This window comes from Maniola jurtina, chromosome 9 (assembly GCF_905333055.1).
Source record: "Maniola jurtina chromosome 9, ilManJurt1.1, whole genome shotgun sequence".
NCBI classification, from domain to species: Eukaryota; Metazoa; Arthropoda; class Insecta; order Lepidoptera; family Nymphalidae; genus Maniola; species Maniola jurtina.
This window is the reverse complement of record NC_060037.1, coordinates 6,027,847-6,048,397: the sequence shown is the minus strand read 5'-3', so window position 1 is coordinate 6,048,397 and position 20,551 is coordinate 6,027,847. Positions and strand designations below refer to the sequence as shown.

Here is a 20,551-nt window from a genome sequence, read left to right as displayed (position 1 = left end):
TACTTATCGGGCTTGGCTAGATAGATGCATCCTTTTCCTATACACTTACTAAACCATTTGTACCCTCCCTCGTAAGAGTGAGACAGCTAATGAAAGCGTATAATTAGTTTCTCCACATAAAAAATAGACACATTCCAAAAGTTATTGCTATGTTGACTGCAGAGAATTTGCTTAGTGTCTGTATCACGGGCTTGGAGTAGCTAGATACCGCAAACCGTTTTTCGTTCCTCTTTCCAGGTACAAAAAGTTCTGTCTAAGTCTGTGATTATCACTAAATGACGCGCGTGACGTAATCATAGCTAGAAAAATATAGGCACGGTTGGTTAATGGTTTTCATACTATTTAATGAACATGCAGCATCTAGCTATTCTAAGGATGAAATTTATAGTTTCAGTTTGCTCAGACTTAAGATTGAGTTAAAACGAGACAGATTATGTGAGGGATATACATCTGTCTCGTTTTAACTCTGTCTTAACTCTAAGCAAAGTCAGAAAGCGCTCTCTACTGATCTCACCACACATCACACCACAGTTTTACGATATCGTAAAACTGTGATCTCACCCTTGGTCTGTATAGTTATTCGCGAGACTGCTGCTGTGTCGTAACAACAAATTAGCAAGTTATCCTCATAGAATTATACACCGCAATCCCATCATCGTATAGTTACAGATTACATAATAGTGATATACTCATTTACTCATTCGAAAACAATTGTTTTTATCTGAACTATGTGATATACGGGTATCTGGCTAGGTAAATTAATTACTAACGGTTTAAATTTTATTCCATAATGATAAAGGATAGATAGGTTATTTAAAAATAAAACTAATTCTGGTAGCTGACATTAATCTGCTGTAGAGTAAGAGCCCGTGAACTTCAGACCTCTACGTCATCATATAATAATATGATGACTGAAATGTGCCGATTCATAACGCCTCACCGAGCGTACCGGGAATAAAAATTGGCACTATGTCGAATGGTCTTCGTGTTTCTCAGAACAAATACCCGTAGAAGGTGCCTGTGAAGGTTTGTGACTCTTACTCATAGAGCGAGATAGCTAAATTCATTTAACCTCATATTAGAATGATAATTTATTGTCCTTGTCATGACCAATATTTTTGTTCGTCTAAATGTATTTTGTTCGTGAGATTGTGACAAACAACGTAAAGTGAGGTTATGTCGACTCAAGTTTTTTACAGAAATAATTGATTTTTCTTTTTGGAGTCATTGCCTAGTAGCCTAGTATCCTGCAACCCACCAGGTTGCAATATACATACTAGGCTTTTAAAACCGAAGCGAAAGTAAAATAGAAAGAATGACATTTCACAAGTAAGTACCTCTGTTTGAGCAAGAGGGACTATTGTAGCCACCACGCAAGTTGCTTATCTGTATATACATATTATTATCTGTGTCGTGTTGACACTTTGCTGACAGATCATGTCTCATCACTTTAGTGCGTTTCATCGAATAGTACCTATGGCGTTATGTTGGCTCCCCTGTCTGTTGGGTGGTCATTGGCACCATATTGGCATGAGAAGACGCAGATTTTGTTAATTTTCATTTGATTTTCATTTCATTCATTTAGGAAAATCAAATGAAAATAAACAAAATCTGCGTCTTCTTATGCAAATATGGTGCCAATGACTTAGACAGACAGGGGAGCCAACATAACGCCATAGGTACTATTCGATGAAACGCACTATAGCATTTATTTCTGAGTACGCTCACATGATCTGTGTTAAAATGGCAAAATTCAAGTTTCTTAAAAAACAAGTTGGCAATCGCAAGTTCAGTATATTATTAATTTTATTAGTGAGATAGGGCCTTTATACTTGAAGTAGTAGATCTGGCGATTACGGGCTCTTCGACTATTGTATTTAATTGCATTTCATAGAATTTTATATATATTTTTTTCATTCCAAAGCAACCTCAACAACCATTATATAATTTAAGTTTTTAGCGTGGTTTGCCCTTAATTATTTGGAAAGTAATATAATTGCATAATATTTTCAGTAGGTACTTAGTTATGTATAATTTTAAGATTTCCATGAAATTTTGATTATTTAAAAAAAACTTGTAAAACCCATGTGCTGTTAATGTTATTTACACGGTTGTTTTATATTGTAGATAATTTGTATTTGTTAAAATTTTTAAGTGTTTCAAACTGTAGATATTCAGCAATATTTAAAACTTATAAAATTGTATAATAATTATTGTACTTAGTCGTTTAAGTTTTATGTACAAAGTTTGTGTATTTTTATTTATTTTAGGAATATTTTTACCCTGTGAATCCAATAGGTAATTAATTATGCCGATATGAATATATTAACTAATTGTAATAATTTTGTTCATTCAATATACTTATTATGAAATTATACTATCAGTGTTGCGTTTTATTTATCCTAGTATTTACTAGTGAAAGCAAATAGGAATTTTTAGCAGGTTTTTAGAAACCGGCAACACTACGGAAAATGTCACATGGTATTTTTATTAGTGCACCCTGAGTGCACCTGGGATTTGGTCGATTTCGTACTAGATTTTTATTTACTGCTGCGTGAACCTTTATAGCAGAAAAGAATTAATATGTTAAGCAATCAGACTTAAAACAATAACAATATTTTTTTTAATATTAAAAAAAAATTGTGATTGTTTTTTTTTAAAGTATACAAAACGTTGATTTCTAGATTTTCTAGCTAGTTAAAAGTATGGTACATGGTACCCACTGAGGGAAGAGGATACGAACTGAGTTTTTCATTTCGCTTTCACTGTACTCTATCCACAGCGAGAAGTTAGTTGGTATCTAAGGGCTCTTTCGGCTCTCTCTGTTATGTTTAACACTAATCCATACTAATATTATAAATGCAAAAGTGTGTCTGTCTGTCTGTCTGTCTGCTACCTTTTCACGGCCCAACGGTGTGACCGATTCTGACGAAATTTGGTACAGGGTTAGCTTATATCCCGGGGACGGACATAGGCTAGTTTTTATCCCGGAAAATTAAAGAGTTCCCGCGGGGTTCTTAAAGACCCATCCACTTAACCGATTTGTGTGAAATTTGGTACCGAAGTAGCTTGCGTCTCTGTAATTGAAATAGGCAACTTTTTATCCCGGAAAATCAAATAGTTCCCACGGGATCTATTTAAATCTAAATCCACGCGGACGAAGTCGCGGGCATTCTGCGTGGCCAACCAATCACAAACACGTTTCAAAAAACATTCGAATTCGATAACATAGTTTCATTTGTAATTGGTTGGCTAACGCCCATTGAGTTTTTGTCTTTGTCATTTGTATTGGATTATGTAACAGAGAGAGCTTTATACTAACATCTCTCCTAGTAGTAGACTACAGTGACTAAATCGGTTTAGATGGCTCAGACGATTGACGGAGCGAAAGGCCTCGCTCTAATTTGTTAGGAAGTGGGATAGCGATAAGTAGGTAGGTACTTTGTATCAAGTACTATAATAGGAGCGCTCTATGAGTATCCATAAGAATGATTACTTCGAACTACCTCCCTGGTAGTTATAGATTCATGATCTCAAGTTTTTTCCTGTTTGGGTTTTTAAAGATTCAATTATACAAAAATAATTAGCAACTTATACAAAAAGTTTTTACTAGAGGCAACATAAATCATGTGAGAAAAATATTGTATGGCAATGACAAATCAAAAATTCAAAATGGCAGAATGGCAGAAAAGTGTAAAATACTCAAATACTTCGTTCGTATCTTTATCTTCTAAGTGACAATAAAATAGTGTGTGACGTGGTGTAATGGAATTTCAGTGAAATTGCAAATAGAAACAACGTTTTTTAAAGTTTTGTTCAAACAGGAAAAAGATACTCAAAATTGTGATCACAGGTAAGTTATTTTTTGCTAAACCGCGTATGTACAACAATCTGTTGACTTTTATCAAAATATTTTTGTACACCAGAGGTGTATTCAAAAGCAATATTTTCGGAAACTCGGCAAATTAATCAATAAATTATTAGGAAATGTATTATCTAAAGTACATCGAATCATGTGTCATATTTTGATCGGCGACGAGACACTGCGTATCGGCGCAAGTTATTATTATCTTCTTGAGTAATTCTTGCTAATGTTAAGCGTTGTTTGCAAGATTCGTTAAATATTGGCAATTTGCTCCATTATTTGGCCTTTATTCATATTCTTTTAAAAAGATTTTTGTTACTCGCCGGCCGTTGTCTTCTACCTTCGAAACAATATCTATAAATTCTAATTGGTAAAATGACCAATGACACTACTGGTAAGTAAGTAAAAAGGTAATAAATACAAACAAAATTCGAAAAATATCGTTTGGAACTAAGGTTGTAAATGTTGTTGTTAGTATTTTTTGATAATATTTTTTGACTATCCAATATTATGTAGAATTGATTTGTTTAGAATACAAGTTGTACAGGTGTCACTACTATTACCTCACTACCATTAAATACTATACCACCATAAGTAAAATTCAATTTGATTACTCTCACTAACTGATACTTGATAAAATGCTAGCTGTAATTAATCATCAAAATCTCAACAGGCTTTAGAAAGTGGAGTGTTCATGTCTTTGTCATTGCTGCTTATTGATCCACACTAATTTGTTAATTGCTTAATCTCTTCATCATCATCATGATAAACCCATTACCGGTTCACTACTGAGCACAGGGCTCCTCAGAATGAGAGGTCATAGTTGGCCGTGCCCAGTGCAAATTGGTGGACTTCACACCTTTAAGAAACTTATGGAGAACTCTCAGCCATGCAAGTTTCCTCACAATGTTTTTCTTCATTGCTTAATCTACACGTAAAAGTATGTTTTCTGTCTGAATATTGCCTTACCCACTGATTCAATCTTGATACAATTTAGCACAAAGATGGTTAACATGCTGCAGAACATAGAATACTTTTAACCCTAGAAAAATAAAGAATTAAAACAAAGTCTGAGAAATCCACATGAATGAAGTTGCATACTTCATAATCATCAATAGAAAATTCATAAACTTAACAACAGTTTAATGACCATGAAAAAAGGTACTTACGAGTATATCAAATTTTTCTCTCAGCACATTAATAGAACTTATACCAAGATACAAATCTTGTTTACAAACTATTGCAAGGTTGTGACATTGCTTTGGCTATTTTGTGATTTAGGTAGGTACATGTAGGAGTTTTGATATAACATGTAAAACAACTTGCAATGATTTATCATTAGTGAAGTGATAATGCGTCTTGGTTTATCATTGCCGAACCTTATTTAAAACTTAATTTATTTATTTTGCATATATAGATATATAGGTATTTTAAAAATTAACTTTGTTGATTTTCTTGGATAAAAAGTAGCCTAATTTCAGCCACATTGGTTCAGTCATAGTGGCATGAAGCATTGTGAAAAGATTAATACCCAAACTAACATTAATAATAAGTATCTGGTGGCACTGGAGTGCCACCGGCCAAGTCGAGCCGGCATACCCGTACTATCCTTTTCTCAAACCCATTCATGTCGCTTTCGACCCCCCTGTAACTTCGTTGTAGATAAAGCTAGAAGTCTGAATTTTCAGTGACCAAGAGGACATAGTAAAACCAGGTATATCCTCAAATTACATTTAATTTGAACCAGTAGTTTAAGAACTATTATAAGTCAAAGTTCCTTGATTATGTAAGTAACACACTCACCGATCATCAAAATTCTAAGGTACTTCTAGCAGACCTACAAGCTTCAAATTCAATTAGATAACCATTAGGTTCATAATATTATGTCAATTGACAAATGTCAAGCTGTCAAGATGGACGTTGCCTAAATACATAATTATTTATTTGAAAATGATGTTTTGGAAAACTCAGATTCTTTGGATCGTAGGCGCGGAATAGTCCAAGATAATCGGTTCAGCCGTTTGAAAATTATCAGGTCTTTTCTAGTTACTGTAACCTTCACTTGTCGGGGTGTTATAAATTTTTAATTTACACTTGTTGTCTATGTATCTACATTATACAAGTAGATTAAAATTTCAATTTGTATTGTGGTGTATATAGTTTAGGTTAACAAAGACAATAGCATGTGTCAGATGGACATCAAGTGTAAAGTGACTTTGACAGACGACAGTGACATGTGAATAGACTGTGATTTGGCACGAGAGCAGCAAACATGTAACCACGTGAGTTCTAGGTTATAATAGTGGCGACGAGAATCTAAAAACATCTCAGTGATTAGTGCGTGAAAATAATAAATTAGGCCGGGATTACACGGAAAAACGGATGCTAACAATGTCCGAAATAAGATTTCAGGAATTTAACATAAAGACCGACGAGTGGGAGTCGTACATCGAAAGGTTTGGTTTTTTTGTCGAGGCAAAAGGTGTGACGGATATTTCAAAACAGAAAGCAATATTTTTCGCATCATGCGGCGCAGATTTGTTCGGTTTGGTAAAATCATTAATTTTCCCGAAAAATATTAATCAGATTACTTTAGGGGAAGTAATCAATGTACTGAACAATCATTTTAGCCCACGACCAAATGAAATAGTTGAATCATTTAAATTTCACATGAGAAAACAGGACAAAAACGAGCATATGCCGGAATACATCGCAGCACTAAGAAAGATGTCGAAGTACTGTAATTTTGTAGATTTAGAGAGAACTTTGAGAGATAGATTGGTATGTGGGGTGTACGATACAAAATTACAGGAAAGCCTGTTAAAAAAAACAGGTTTAACCTATGAATTGGCAGTCGAGATGGCATTACAGGCTGAGAAGCGCGAAAAAGACCTAAAGGTCATCAATGTAAGTGAGGTAAAGGACTCAGAGCCGGTGGCAGGGACTAGTAAAATTAACAGTGAAGATGAAGCGATGGACGTGAGCACGGTGAAAGAGAAGAAGTCTTTCTGCTTCCGTTGTGGGGGGAATCACTTGTACAAGAAGTGCAGTTTTGCTGCGACAAAGTGCTTTAAATGTTTTCGGGTAGGCCACATTGCCCGAATGTGCTCGAAGAATAGAAAAGAGCAAGGGGAAGTGAAAGAAATAGATGAATTTATGAACGGCATGCACAGTGTAAGTGGAGCAGAGCGAGTGCCGCCTGTATTGGTCGAAGTCAAGTTGAACGGGAAGATAATACAGTTTGAAGTGGACTCAGGGTGCTCATACACCATTGTATGTGAAGACCAGGCCCGGGGCATATGGAATGGGGCATTGCCGCAGTTGACACCAACAAACCTAAATCTACACACGTGGACTTATAAGCCAGTACAATTGCTAGGTAGTGTGGAAGTGCACATAGAATATGGAAAATTCAAGGGGCACTTGACATTGCTAATTGCAAGAGGACGGGGACAAAACCTGCTAGGAAGAAACTGGTTCAAGTGTTTAGGGATAACAATTGGGGGTATTAATTGTATGGAAGTCGACAGCCTAGCTAAGACCTTGGAGAAGTATGAAGAAGTGTTTAAGGAAGGATTAGGTGAATATACAGGACCAGAGGTAGAAATTACTTGTAAAGAAAATGTACAGCCAAGATTTATGAGAAGCCGCCCCATACCCTTTGCTATACGGGATAGAGTGTGTAGGGAGATAGACAGATTGGTAGAGACAGGCGTAATTGAACCAATACCGTTTTCAAATTGGGCCACACCAATTGTTCCAGTACAAAAAAAAGATGGAAGCATTAGGTTATGTGGTGATTACCGGTTGACAGTCAATGCAGCGACTGAAACGGATACATATCCCCAACCAACAATTAATGAATCATTGTCAGAGTTAGCAGGTGGTACAATATTTTCAAAACTTGACCTGAAAGAAGCATATACCCAAGTAAAAGTTACAAATAATACAGCAAAAATGCTAACCATAAATACTCCAAAAGGCTTATATAAAGTGAAAAGATTACCATACGGATTAAAAGCATGCCCGGGGATATTTCAAAGGCTGATGGCCAATACATTAGCGAGCATAAAGGGGGTGACAGTACTCCTAGATGATATATTATTAGCAGGGAAAAATGAGGAAGAACACATTCAGATTTTAGATAAAGTGCTGCAGTGCCTCAAAGATGTAGGATTGAGATTGAATAAAAAAAAATGTGAAATAGCGACGGACAGGGTGGAATTTCTGGGATATGTGGTAGACAGGCTGGGCATCCACCCAAGTAAAAAAAAAATAAGCATGATAAGTAATTCCAGAGCACCTCAAAATGTGAAAGAGTTACAAGCATTTCTCGGGCTGTTGAATTTCTATGAGAGATTTATAAAAAACAAAGCAACATTATTGGAACCGCTGCACAGATTGCTAGATAAGGATGCAAAATGGAAATGGACAAAGAAGGAAATGGATGCTTTTAATAAGGCTAAGTCTGTGTTGTCCAGTGAAGACACATTAATACATTTTGATAATACCAAGCCGGTAGTGTTAACATGTGATGCCTCCGAATATGGAGTAGGGGCAGTATTGGCTCACAGGATGGAGGATGGAAGCGAAAAGCCGATTGCTCTGGGATCACGAACACTAACTAAGGCGGAGAGAAATTACAGTCAATTAGATAAGGAAGCGGCGGCCATTATGTTTGGATTAGAAAAATTTAATCAATATTTATATGGTAGACAGATATTGATATATACAGACCATAAACCGTTACTAGGAATATTTAGCCCTAATAAGGCGATACCAAAAGTTTTATCACCTAGAATGATGCGATGGGCATTAAAATTGAATTCATATGATTATGAGTTGCAGTATAAATGTGGATCTAGCATAGTGGGTGCCGATGCACTGAGCAGATGGCCAATGGAGACTAGTGAGGAAAAAGCTCAGAAAATATCACCAGAGGTGTTGTTATTGGCCGAAAAACCTAGTGCTATAGAATATTCAGCTAAAGATATTGCAGACCAGACAGCAAGTGATGAAGTGATGGCAAAAGTTAAGTATTGGATCTTGCACGGTTGGCCAGATAGAGTTGAGGATGAAAGATTAAAAATATATTGGGTAAAAAGGAAAGAATTATCGATTAGCAATGATTGTATTATATGGGGAAGTAGAGTGGTTATACCGCCCCCTATACGTCAGCATATGTTACAGGGTCTACATGAGACACATGATGGTGTGGTGGTGTCGAAATCGATTGCTAGAAGTTATTTTTGGTGGCCGGGGCTAGACCATGAAATTGAGAGTTTAGTGGCAAACTGCGACAGTTGTCAGGTGCATCGGAACATGCCTCAAAGTACTGCACATTCATGGATTACCCCTGCCAGCCCATGGCAACGATTGCACATCGACTTTGCAGGCCCTGTGGACAACAGAATATTTTTAATAGTGGTGGATGCTCACTCAAAATGGCCTGAAGCTAAGGTTGTTAGAACTACATCAACTGAATGTGCAATTAGAGCACTGAGAGAAATATTTGCAGAACAAGGGCTGCCCGAGGTGTTGGTATCGGATAATGGGACGGCTTTTACATCTGCAGAGTTCAAGAAGTTTATGCAGAGCAATGGCATAAGGCATATCTTAACCCCTCCATATAGCCCATCATCAAATGGTCAAGCAGAGAGGACTGTACAATCAATCAAAAATAAACTCAAGATTATGTCAGGTGGCAACCTAGAAGTTAAGTTGCCTAGGTTATTATTTGGTTTGAGGACAGCGCCAAGTACGGTTACAGGAAAGACACCAGCGGAAGCGTTAAATAGAAGACGATTTCGAACAAGGTTTGACATAATACATCCATTCTCAAGGAAACCAGTGGCAGATAATCAAATAGAAAGCAACAAAGAAGTCCCTGTAAGAACTTTTAAAATAAATGATAAAGTATGGCTACGGTCTTACTCACGAGGGCGAAAGTGGGTGAAAGGTGACATCTATAGGCTGAAAGGACCGGCAAGGTTTTTAATCAGAATAGAGAATGGCCCAGTGGTAACCAGGCACATCAACCAGATACGAAGGCGAGATGCAGACAGTGAGCTGAGCCCAGAGGAGATGCGGGACAGGTTAGGGATACCCCAGGAAGCAGTGGTTACGTGGAAGGGGGGAATAATGAAACATTAGTTAATGCAATAATAATAATAATAAAAAGACTAAAGGGGAAGGTATGTGGTGTATATAGTTTAGGTTAACAAAGACAATAGCATGTGTCAGATGGACATCAAGTGTAAAGTGACTTTGACAGACGACAGTGACATGTGAATAGACTGTGATTTGGCACGAGAGCAGCAAACATGTAACCACGTGAGTTCTAGGTTATAATATGTATCATACTGCAATTATATTTTTTTTATCGCCGATGCGTTGCCGGCCTTTCAGGAATTTGTTGGTCTGCCCCCATAATAACCCTATGTTGTAATCTAGTGGGAACGGCGCTGAAGGGAGTTTTCAATAAAGCAGTATATTGACAGTAGAGACAAGTTGATCGATGGTCGGTAGGGCATACCTAATCAGAATAAAGAACATCATAATGGCATAGAAAAGACATGCGCGGGCGTTACTCATCGCGATCTCATGGCCGACGGACATATGCTCGGTAAAACTTCTGTAAAAATGACAAGGTTAAAGGTCAAATAGTTACAAGATTCGAATTTCAGTTGTAATCGTTTTCAATCAGGTAGGATTATCTAATTTATTCAGGATAGAAGAAGAAGAATGAGGTATTTTGACGGCTTGTAACAGCCTGTCGCTTGGTTAAGCAGGGTGGCAAAGTAAAGGCTGTGATGCACGTTCACCGTACATCGCACTACCGTCTGAGAATCTGTGACTACGAGTCATGGGCGCTGAAAACCTTCCACATCTAGTTCATTCTTGATAGATCCTATAAAATGGTTAAATACGAGATCTGGAATTCGCATATTAGTTGTAATCGTTTCTAATCAGGTGGGATTATCTAAGTGCGGAAAAGAACCCAGGATAGAAGAAGAATGCGGTATTTTGACGGCTAAACAGCCTGTCGGTTGGTTAAGCAGGGTGGCAAAGTAAAGGCTGTGATCACCGTTACCAGCTGTTAGCAGCGTTAAAGGCTGTGATACCGCTGTGTGTGTTCACCGTTCATCGCACTACCGTCTGAGAATCTGTGACTACGAGTCAGGGGCGCTGAAAACCTTCCACATCTAGTACATTCTTGATAAATCGTATAAAAAGGTCAAATACGAGATCTGGAATTCGAATATTAGTTGTAGTCGTTTGTAATCAGGTGGGATTATCTAAGTGCGGAAAAGAACCCAGGATAGAAGAAGAAGAATGCGGTATTTTGACGGCTAGTAACAGCCTGTCGATGTCGGTCGGTTAGGCAGGGTGGCATAGTAAAGGCTGTGATGCGCGGGCGCCGTTCATCGCTAGCACTGCAGTCCGAGCTGTGAGTCACGGGCGCCGAAAATAACTTGCAAATGGGCGCCGCCTACCGGCCGGGGCGGGCGGATCGATCAGGCTCAGTGGCTGCCGAGCCGCTAGGGAAGCGGTCGACGAGCGCGTGAGCCCCGTACCGACACGGGAGGTGGCGGCGCCGGCGCGGGATGCGCCGCCATGCCGGTACGACACCGCGCACTCGGCGACGAGCTCGCAGCCCCGGAGCCCAAGCGCTGCAAGCACTGCGACGGTACGGTACCTTTGTGTTTGTGGTTACCGTATCTACCTTAATCACTTGAAAAAATCCAAAATCTGGCCATCTAGCATTAAAAGTAAATGTTGATCTAACGAGTGCTACTTTTATCTATAGTAATTATTATTTTATCACTTAACACACATGCAACTTCCACTCCACATTTTTTGTCGGCCAATCTTTTATCAATTAAAATATAGCATCAAAAAGTTTGATGTTGATCTAACTTTTATCATTTAACATACTGGTACATGGGTACGTATACAAACATAGGCTTCACTTTTCTGATTTACCAAGTACCTGTACCATCTATGTATTTACTACTTAATCCGAAGCTAACCTTTTTGATGTTTTGCTTTTTTCATAGACTTTGTAAAAGTTCTGAAATTCAAATTTTCTTTTCTGGATGTTCTGGATGGTCTCTGAATGTTGATTTATTGAAATTTAATTTTGGTTTTGATTCAAAGGTTTATTTTTCGAAGTATAGCTATTTCTTACCATTTAACATTTGACATTATAATTTTTGTATGTCTATTAATTCAATTTTACAAAAAAATATAAGTAAGGTAATGGTGACGGTTTCAAACGCGCCCGAGAAGTTGTATTGCTTTGATTTCGTCTATGACAACATTTTCCGAGCAATTTGCAGTTACCTATATTCTTCAGTGGGTCACTGGTTCTTTTCACGCTGCGTGAAGCCACGTGCGTGTTGTTTACACCACACCGGCGGGATGGGTCTGAAATGTAGCACTTGACGCACAAGTTTAAGAGGGGTCTCGTCCGTCACTCGCTCCATACAAACGTAGTTCGTCTCTCATTTGAATACTAACCAATCATACTCAATGGAATTTTGTAGAAACGTTCCAGGAACTATTATCTATGCCTGTGGTTTTCCAGATTTCCGTTAAAATATTCGGTTTCAAAGTTACGCGGTCTTAAAAATTCACATACAAATCTTTGAGCCCTTGTAATTTTAAAACTACATATTTTTAGAAAAATGTAAAACACCACAGGCACATACATATTAGTTTCTAGAATATGTCTGCAAAATTTCATGGACTTTGGTTGATTGATATTCAAGTGAAATTGGAACTACGATTGTATGGAGTGAGTGACGGAGAGAGCCCTGTTAATTCATTGAAGAATTGTTTGAAAACCATACTATTCTCGACTATTAATTAGCTTTAATTTTTAATGATGCTTTATTCAAACTAGACTTACAATGAATGAATCTCTTGCGTAGGAACTGCAATATGGCTTTCGCCTCCTGGCTACGTACCTAGAAACTCCATTGATTTCATCAATTCTCTATTAACTAATTTGCCAAAGTTTCTGTATGTTTAAGTATAGTTAGTTAGGGGTTTTTTCTGGGCTGTTGAGATGTCTAGACTTTATAGTTCGATATGAAATAGTAAGACCCAAAGTTGGGATATTTATTTATTTTATTTTATTTAAACAGCTTTATTGTTACCAATATTAGAAAGATATTTTATAAGTATAATGTGTTAAACCAAATATTGAATGAATAATTTCATTTTTAAGTTAAATCATTGATCGGTAGAGCAAACTAAATTACTCACTTTGTTTTTGATGCATTCTAATAATTTAACCAAATAAGTACCTAACTATCATTAAGAAATTAGCATCCCAAAATCGCCCAACGCGCCTAAGGAAGTTTTCACATCAAACATAGTTGCTTCAATTTGCAATGTATCCAGTATTCAGTAGGTATTTTAAGAAATCTTGGAGACAGGGTAAATTATAAATCAAAAAGCCTGACATTGACAAATCTGCTAGCTTTAACTAATGACCATTAAACACATTAGTGGTTAATGATAATTTTCGTCAGCCTTCACCGAATTTCGTTCTGTGAGCATCTTAACTCCGTGTTTACTAAAAGCATCTAAAAGCTTTCATTGCAACATTTTTTACCCGACTACGGGATGGTTACTATTGCTATAATGTAAACAACGGGTACGTTCCACGATTCATACGATAATTTTGAAATATTGATATTTTAAAATCGTCTTATGAATCCTGGTACGTATCTAGCCGTTATTTACATTATAATAATATCGTTAAACCACGACGTAGGCCTAAAATCATTGGTTACTTTGTATATTCGTGCGATTGAAGTCGTCGCGAAACAATCGTTAAAATTTTTTTTTTGAGGCAAATGTATAGAGGATGCAATATCAAACTAGCTGATCCGCCAGGCTTCGCTCGGTCAAATTTGATATGTATTTAAACTATGTATTTAAACTTACATAATATATTGCCTATGTTACTTGTGGATAAAGTAGTTTTCTATATTATATGTATCCCTTTTATATTATATGCAAGTAACTATATTGTCATATATAGCATATACATATATATTTATATATTATATATATATAATTACTTTTTTATGTTTATTAGTATATATATAAATCTTTGTAAAAAAATCCTTGCGACTTGGTACTATCCAACCTCCTTCCTAGAACTTCTCCTTTCAGCAAAGGTTGCCTGGTAGAGATTGCTCCAAGCAATAAGGCCGCCTTTGCACACAATTGTTTTTTTTTCTGTTTTCTTCTTACTGTGTTGTTATCCTTATATGTGTTTTTGTGTGCAATAAAGAGTTTCTATCTATCTATCTATCTATTTTCTAATAGTTAAAGAATTATTAAAATAGGTTTACTAGTTTCATTGTTTATCGATTACAAATAAACAAACAAAATCTTTCCTCTGCATAATATTAAAATATAGCTAATAGAAGTCTTGTTTGTACAGATTCCAAAAATATAAAATATGGAAATAAGAAGTGACTATGAAAGTTCGTACTCCGTGGACATGCATGGACTTATAATAAAATCTTACAATAGGCAAAGAAGGCAAAAAGAAGATAACTTAAAATTTAAAGAACCCCCGAACAAAAACCTCTATAAGAAAACTAGAAAAGAGCTCATAACTTTCAAACGGCTGAACCGATTTTCTTCGATTATAGCTAAGAACACTCACGATCAAGCCACCTTTCAAACAAAAAAAACTAAATTAAATTCGGTTCATTAGTTTAGGAGCTACGATGCCACAGACAGATACACAGATACACACGTCAAACTTATAACACCCCTCTTTTTGGGTCGGGGGTTAAAAAACATACGTGTTTATCAAGTGTTACATTAAGAAACAAGACTAACAATAATTTAAGTAAGTAGATATAAACTTTGACCCAATTTTTAAGTCCCATTTCTTCCTGAAGAGTTAGCCAGAAAACCCCAAAACCTCTAAGATTGAAGTAAATAACTTTTCTCGGCATTTTGCAATGTATGGCTAATCGAAATAGTGAAGGCGCCAGAGCATGACGGGCAATGTCTTCAATTAAATCTTAATCATAATACTTAGTTTAGTTATATTGCGCGAACATTTTACTAATTTTGTACGTGAAAAAAAAATTATAAAACATCAACATGTTGATAAGTTTACGGCGAATAGACATTTTTGCAATTTCTTAAGAGGGCTCTCTCCATCACTCGTTTCATACAATCGTAGTTCCAATTTCATTTGAATATTAAGCAACCAAAGTCCATGAAATTTTGCAGACATAATATGCTAGAAACTAATATCTATGTCTGTGGTTTTCCAGATTTCTGTTAAAATATTCGGTTTCAAAGTTACGCGGTCTTAAAAATTTTCATACAAATCTTTGAGCCCCTGTAATTTTAAAAGTACAAATTTTTAGAAAAATCTAAAACACCACAGACATAGATATTAGTTTCTAGAATATGTCTGCAAAATTTCATGGACTTTGGTTGCTTAATATTCAAATGAAATTGGAACTACGATTGTATGAAACGAGTGACGGAGAGAGCCCTGTTAAGAAATACAATTAAAATATAATACTACATAGTGCTTAAGTATAAAGCCGAGTTCATGCTATTTTTCTCGGTAGGAAAGGCCGAATCCGTGGTGTCCATCCATCTGACGATCCAAAAATAGTTGTAAAAGTTTAATTGAATAAAAAATATTTTATTTTATTTTATAATAATGTGCAGCCACCACATAGTGTAACAAAAACATCTACTTTAGCTATTTTTAATTACATTACGGTAATCTTTTAACGGGAACGCGTTGCAAACCGTGAAAAGTAGGTACAATAAAATGCTAATTTGGCGGGCGTCGAATCCGGCTAACGGCTTAGTTTAGGAGGAAAATTATCTTTAGACCGCCCTTACTCACTGGAGGTGATATGTGTCACGAGATATTGCGTGAACATTGCATATTAATAGAGGGCAAGACAAGAGTCTGCTTTTTAACTGCTGGATTGTAAACAAAACGATCAGGAACTTTACCACCCAAAAATTAACTCATAGGATTAGGAAGTTAATGTAACGGATTGATACACTGCCCTTTACTGATAAGTAATAGCGCATTTTCCATGATATGAGCATCTATGTTGCCCATAGGTGTCCATACCTTTCCATGATTTTGTGCTTTATCAGATCGTATAACTTATCATTTCAATCCGTAGCAGACTTGGATTTGTTTTTAATTTACTGAATCCATGAAAACTTTTGTAGAGTCCTCAGTAGAATGTATTCGTAGAGATATTCGTAAAGAAGAACATTATACATGTCACCTTATTACATCAATTACATTTTTTAACCCCCGACCCAAAAAGAGGGGTGTTATAAGTTTGACGTGTGTATCTGTGTATCTGTGTGTCTGTGTATCTGTCTGTGGCATCGTAGCGCCTAAACGAATGAACCGATTTTAATTTACTTTTTTTTGTTTGAAAGGTGGCTTGATCGAGAGTGTTCTTAGCTATAATCCAAAAAAATTGGTTCAGCCGTTTAAGAGTTATCAGCTCTTTTCTAGTTTTCTTGTAGAAAAGAAGGTTAGATAACCGTTAGGTTCATAATATTAAGTCAATTGACAAATGTCAAGCTGTCAAGATGGACGTTGCCTGAATACATAATTATTTATTTGAAAATGATGTTTTGGAAAACTCAGATACTTTAGATCGTAGGCGCGGGATAGTCCAAGAAAATCAGTTCAGCCGTTTGAAAGTTATCAGGTCTTTTCGGTCTTTTCTAATTACTGTAACCTTCACTTGTCGGGGGTGTTATAAATTTTTAATTTACACTTGTATATCCATTCGTTGTAGTGTTTGACTCTTGACTAATAAAAGAAGATTTGTATAGGTCAGCAGTGCCATATTGTTCGTGAGGAATGCCCGCAACCGTTCGCAAGGCATGGGATGAAAGTGAATATAAATAGAGGGCAGGACGTTCCAGTCCAGTCTTGGACGCCTTATGTAACGAAGGACCGTAAACAAATGCCGTGCATTTTCTCGCGGCGCATACCTACTTGTCTCTTGCATAATTAGGGCGCCGCTGCGATTCACCTCTTGCATGCAGTTATGACATAAATCTGATTATGAGTAAGTAATATATAGATACATGTTATACTTTTCGTATCGTTAATAGGCCGTTATGTATGTCAGTTATCGACTTCAAAGTAAAGTTAGTAAAGTATAATTGGTCTGGGGAATATGTAGACTGTAGAGCGAATGCATTTATTTTCTTATTATATGTATATTTTTTTTGGTTAGTTGGCTTTAACGAATCATACTCTATCGTACATATTTTCTGTTATTTATGATTTACTAATAGTAATGTTTAAAAAGAACAGTTAATCCCAAACTAAAGTCACTAATTACAATATTAGTGCAACCAACGGTAAATGAAGTTCGTTCGTCAGGCCAAAGTTTTTAAATCTCTCATCCAAAACATTTTTATTTAACAGGTTAAACAAAACAGGAAAAGAAACGTTTGAAAGCATGACTAATAAATAATAATAATAATTTATATAATTCATCATCATATAAATTATTCATAGATCTTTGAGAATATTGTGAAGAACTCTCTGGCATGCAGGTTTCCTCGCGGTGTTTTCATTCATTGTTAAAGCAAGTGATATTTGTTTGCTTTAAACGCACATAACTCCGAAAAATTGAGTTGCGTGTCCGGGATCGAACTCCGGACGTCTCGAAAGCCGACGTCTTAACCACTAGGCTATCAATCACCGCTTTATGTAATTAATTAGTATTATTATTTTTAGGGTTCCGTTATTCCGTTTCTCAAAAGGAATAACGGAACCCTTATTAAGAGGATTACTTAGTTGTCTGTCTGTCTATCTGTCTGTCTGTTCGTCCGTCCGCCCGTCCCTCCGTCCGTCCGTCCGTCCGTCCGTTAGTCGTGTCTGTCAAGAAAACGGTAGGGGACCCATCGTGTGCGAGTCCGACTCGCACTTGATAGGTTTTTATGTTTTTATGTTTTATAGAAGTTGAACGTGTTCTAGACGTTTGGTAAATAGCGTGACGTCAGTGAAGGTCTAAGTCTGAAAGCGCCTTGATCGAGTTTGTCGACCACAGAATATTTTTATCACGTGATAGTTATTCTAATTTTATTCAAACCCAGACATTTGTCTGGATCTTTGTCATTGAGTTAATCATCTCTAGTATACTAACTTTTATTTACAGCTAGCGACAGCAGCTGTTGTTTTTAAAGCTCTTGTCCCTTGAAAGAATAATAATCTTGTTTCTCGTTTGAAAGAGTAAATACAACTTCAGTAAATAAACTGCTTGCACTCGAAAACTTACACTAGAGACTTTGAGGAGTTATTATAATTTGATTATTGCAACTAATAATTGAGGACAGGACTCCAGTCTCCAGCATATATCCACCCGCTGGACCCAACAATTGTAAAGTGTAAATTTTTTTTTTGTAATTTTGGATAATAAGTGTAAAAAAAAAGTTCATTGACGCTTTTGACGTATCATTCCATGATTGATTTATTGATAGGGTAGGTATAGGGATTATCGAGTTTACCATGAAATGATCGGAATGCATCTGTCGTGAGTTTTATAATACAGGGGCTATACAAATATTACGTGATGCGATAGGTTGATATGATTGCTGATCTGCGTCGCGATAGCCGGTCGGGCTGTCTCGTACTGTAGTCAGGTTGTTATGACGGCGTGAAGCAATGTTGTGGCAGGTGGCGATGCACGCTGATCTCAATGTCAGGCGCTGTTGGAGCCGATAATGACCTGATCGTTCCGTGTCACGCCACTTCAATGCTGCTTTTTATTAGTTTGTCTATTTTTGTTATCGATCTCGTATTAATTTGGCTTCAGTTTGAATTAATAATAAATGATTTATATTAGTCTTCTGAAGATACACGATTAGTCACAATCGGTTTGAGGACAACCCTCCACCTCTCATGACTCCACCAATCTCTCTGATATATGGGCCGAATCTTACTCTTGCCGTATTCTTGTCGACGTCTTCTTTACTTCTAGAAATTCATTGTCCTTGTTGCTTGTGTCTTTTTTACCTTTCTAGGGCAGATGTTCACACTCACGCAGATTCCCGCGTGCCTCGGTTTCTCTCAAACACCTACTGGTCCGCGATCACGTGCTAAATTGTTCCATCCCTTGTGCCACTCCGAGTCGGAACACACTCAAACTTCTGTTTTAGGCTTTTTAGGTTTTTTAAAAAATCCCGTGGGAACTCCTTGCTTTTCCGGGATAAAAAGTTGTCTAAGTCAATTTTCAGGACGCAAGCTAACTCTGTACCTTTCATACTTACAAGCGGTTAAACTGCTGGGCCTTTAAGATTACCGTGGGCACTCTTTGATTTTCCGGGATAAAAAGTACCCTATGGATATTGGGTATCCGTCTCCGGGTTGCTAGCTATCTCTTTATCAAATAAATGATGCCCACGACTTCTTCGCTGTGGATTTGGGTTTTTCAAAATCCCAAGGGAACTTTGATTTTCAAGGATAAAAAGTACCTAATGTTCATTTCTGGGATGCAAGCTATGGCTGTAACAAATTTGGCCTAAATCGAGTTAAGACACCCTTTCGTATTTATAATTGTACTAAGTATGGATCCACAAAATAATCTAAAACCTTCTGTAGCAACTACATAGTTACGCGTATTATTCATCTGCACAGAATACCCCGGAGCTTTTATGCAAATATTTGTTTTGCGCTCTCGTCAGTTTTTGTTTGGTTTTACGTGAAACTTTACTACCCTATCCTGACAGTAATGTTACTACAAACGAGAATGTTTTCCCTTCTCGTTTACCCACGGAATGAAATACTCGTAATACATAGAAGCCACTGTTTAGCGTAATCGCATATTTCTTCATTGACATCATGTTTTGTCAGATCGTAAATAGGCCGTGACTGCGAGATTTCCACGCTTTTGATGACCGCCCTATCCCATGTATTTAAAAGTAGTGGATTTCCATCCAAGAAAATGAATCTATTTATGCAACAGGCGTTGGCGTATGGGTTATAGGTAATTATGTCGTACATAAGAAGGAATTTTTGTTTTGAGAAATCGCAAGCAATTTCATTGTTATTCCCAGAAATGAAGCTGGTATACACATTGTGTAATTAAATCGCTGTTGTTTCAGAAATACGATCAGTAACTATCCTCCGTTTCATTTTCCATCGAGTGCAAGATGGTGATCGCACAATGACTTTTTTCAACACTGAAATCTGTAATCTAAAAATCTGGAAATGTTTCTTTTACTATACCACTCAGCTCTTCCGCACCCTGGCTTTTTGGCCAAGATGAGGCATTTTACCCTTTGGATGGCCAAACTAATTCTTTGTCCAAGGTGTCAGATCTTGGGTCACCGGTCGACGCAACAACCCTTTTTTAAATTTCCGCAAAAAGAGCTTTCCAACTATTTTCAATTTTACGAAATGCCTTCCTTTAAGTTAAACAAGCAAATGAGTAACATCTTAACTGCCAATCGGTTAAAATTATTTTAAGAATTTGGACGTCAAACAAAGTTGTTGTTTATATTATATTGTTGTGATTTTCCCGTGTTCAAGACAGTGTTGAGCAGTTTATGGGTGGCAGTTAAATATACCCGTCTCGGTTTGTCACAAATAGAATTTTGGCACTGACTGTCTGTTGTTGTGTAATTCAT

At 36.8% G+C, this 20,551-nt stretch overlaps 1 protein-coding gene and 1 long non-coding RNA gene across 3 annotated transcripts in view; one reads left to right on the top strand and one right to left on the bottom strand.

Moving 5' to 3' along the window:
• Window positions 1-1,104: 1,104 nt before the first annotated feature.
• LOC123868440 lies at window positions 1,105-2,371 on the bottom strand. The gene is made up of 2 exons (XR_006796642.1): window positions 1,701-2,371; window positions 1,105-1,427 (listed from the first exon to the last, which is right to left on the bottom strand). It is a non-coding gene; the product is annotated as an uncharacterized LOC123868440 (long non-coding RNA).
• Window positions 2,372-3,660: 1,289 nt separating this feature from the next.
• Window positions 3,661-20,551, top strand: part of LOC123868412 (actin cytoskeleton-regulatory complex protein PAN1) — a 69,212-nt gene continuing 52,321 nt past the window's right edge. Inside the window, exon 1 of one of the 2 annotated variants that reach the window (XM_045910931.1) lies at window positions 3,661-3,853. Coding sequence is in view for 1 of the 2 variants with exons in the window: in XM_045910929.1 (XP_045766885.1) it covers window positions 11,483-11,555 (73 nt within the window). In the remaining variant the exon portion in view is untranslated. Of the gene's footprint in view, window positions 3,854-11,369; window positions 11,556-20,551 lie in introns of those variants that run through there. The other variant, XM_045910929.1, reaches the window with a different exon arrangement.